The sequence below is a fragment of the Bufo gargarizans genome, chromosome 3 (assembly GCF_014858855.1).
Source record: "Bufo gargarizans isolate SCDJY-AF-19 chromosome 3, ASM1485885v1, whole genome shotgun sequence".
NCBI lineage: Eukaryota > Metazoa > Chordata > Amphibia > Anura > Bufonidae > Bufo > Bufo gargarizans.
Genome location: NC_058082.1, coordinates 545743527 through 545745847, shown reverse-complemented (window position 1 = coordinate 545745847; position 2321 = coordinate 545743527). Strand labels below are relative to the sequence as shown.

At 34.5% G+C, this 2321-nt stretch overlaps 1 protein-coding gene across 1 annotated transcript; it reads right to left on the bottom strand.

Moving 5' to 3' along the window:
- Positions 1-296: 296 nt before the first annotated feature.
- LOC122931766 (gastrula zinc finger protein XlCGF57.1-like) lies at positions 297-1688 on the bottom strand. Its single transcript, XM_044285825.1, has one exon. It carries the CDS (start codon positions 1686-1688, stop codon positions 297-299), a length of 1392 nt encoding a protein of 463 aa, XP_044141760.1.
- Positions 1689-2321: the final 633 nt, after the last annotated feature.

The window sequence follows — 2321 nt, the reverse complement described above, 5'->3', positions numbered from 1 at the left end:
TTAAAAGGTGAAACTAACATATGAGACTCTTTACATGCAAAGCGAGATATTTCAAGCCTTTATTTGGTATAATTTGGATGATTATGGCTTACAGCTTATGAAACCCTAAAGTCTCCATTTTTTAAGCTGCATTAATGCAATTCCTTTTAATTTGCATTACTAAAATGCATTGACTTTTGCACGGTATTCTATTTTTTTGAGTTTCACCTGTACAGTTGCATCATAATACATGAAGGGGTTAAAAGCCCGGACAACCCCTTTAATTTACAGCCAAAGCATTTCCCACATTCTGTATATTAAATAGGCTTCTCTTCTGTGTGAATTCTCAGGTGTCTCACAAAGCTTGATTTCTCACTAAACCACTTCCCACATTCTGAGCATAAAAATGGCTTTTCTCTTGTGTGAGTTTTCTGATGTCGAACAAGATTTGATTTCTCACTAAAACACTTCTCACATTCTGGACAAGAAAATGGCTTCTCTACTGTGTGATTTCTCAGATGTGAATCAAGATTAGATTTTTCATTAAAATATTTCCCACATTCATGACATGAAAATGGCTTCTCTCCGGTGTGAATTCTCTGATGTTGCACAAGACTTGATTTGTTATTAAAACACTTCTCACATTCGGGACAAGAAAATGGCTTCTCTCCAGTGTGAATTCTCTGATGTTGCACAAGACTTGATTTTTTATTAAAACACTTCTCACATTCGGGACAAGAAAATGGCTTCTCTCCGGTGTGAATTCTCTGGTGTAGCACAAAACTTGATTTGTAATTAAAACACTTCTCACATTCGGGACAAGAAAATGGCTTCTCTCCTGTGTGAATTCTTTGATGTTGCACAAAATTAGATTTAATACTAAAATATTTCTCACATTCAGGACACAAATATGGCTTCTCTCCTGTGTGAGTTCTAAGATGTATATCAAGCTGTGCTTTCGAATTAAAACACTTTTCACATTCAGCACATGGAAATGGCTTCTTGCCGGTGTAATTTCTCATATGTTTCACAAGATCTGATTTCTGATTAAAATATTTCCCACATTCAGGGCATGAAAATGGCTTAACCCCGGTGTGAATTCTCTGATGTACCTCAAGAATTGATTTTTTACTAAAACACTTCCCACATTCCGAACATGAAAATGGCTTCTCTCCTGTGTGAGTTTTTTGATGTTCAACAAGATGTGATTTCCGACTAAAACATTTCCCACATTCTAAACATGAAAATGGCTTCTCTCCTGTGTGAATTCTCCGATGTCTCACAAGATGTGCTGTCAAACAAAAACACTTCCCACATTCTGAACATGAATATGGCTTCTCTCCTGTGTGAATTCTCTGATGTCTCACAAGATGTGCTGTCAGACGAAAACACTTCCCACATTCTGAACATGAATATGGCTTCTCTCCTGTGTCATTTGTCCGATTTTCAGCAACACTTGATAGCACATTAAAAGTTTTCTCTCTTTCAGAACATGACCGTTCATCTTTCTGAATTTCATTGTGCACAGAAAGATTAGCATTATTTTCAAAATCATTCCTATATTCAGAATTTGCAGACATCTCACCCAGAATATGCCCGGTTCTATTATTGCTAAGTTGGGATTGATTACTTTCTATTTCATAAGAAGGAGATGGAATTAGATGACCTTGGGAGACTTTTATCCAGTCTTTACCTGAAGAAAGAAACATTTTATAAGATAAAAGGCTCTTTTTTTTCCTAATTACACACAAACAGTTAAAATATAAAATGTAATTAACATGCAGATAAAAAATTTATAGTAACGTTATACTAACTGCATATTTAACCCCTTCAGGACCCTGCCATTTTTCACCTTAAGGACCATGCCATTGTTTTGCAAATCTGACCTGTGTCACTTTATGTGGTGAGAACTTTAAAACGCTTTTGCTTATCCAAGCCATTCTGTTTTCTCGTCACATATTGTACTTCATGACAGTGGTAACTTTGAGTCAAAATATTTCATTTATATTTATAAAAAAATAAATAAATTTTTACTAAAAATTTAGAAAAATTCTTATATAATTATTACTTTACATTTCCTATACGTCTAATTCATGTTTGGGTCATTTTGTAAATTACATTTTCTTTTTATTTGGATGTTAGAAGGCTTAGAAGTTTAGAAGCAAATCTCAAAAGTTTTAAGAAAATTTCCAAAACCCAATTTTTAAGGACCAGTTCAGGTCTGAAGTCACTTTGTGGGGCTTACATTATAGAAACCATCCATAAATGACCCCACTTTAAAAACTACAGCCCTCGAGGTATTCAAAACTGATTTTACAAACTAGGTGTTCCTCAAAAATGAA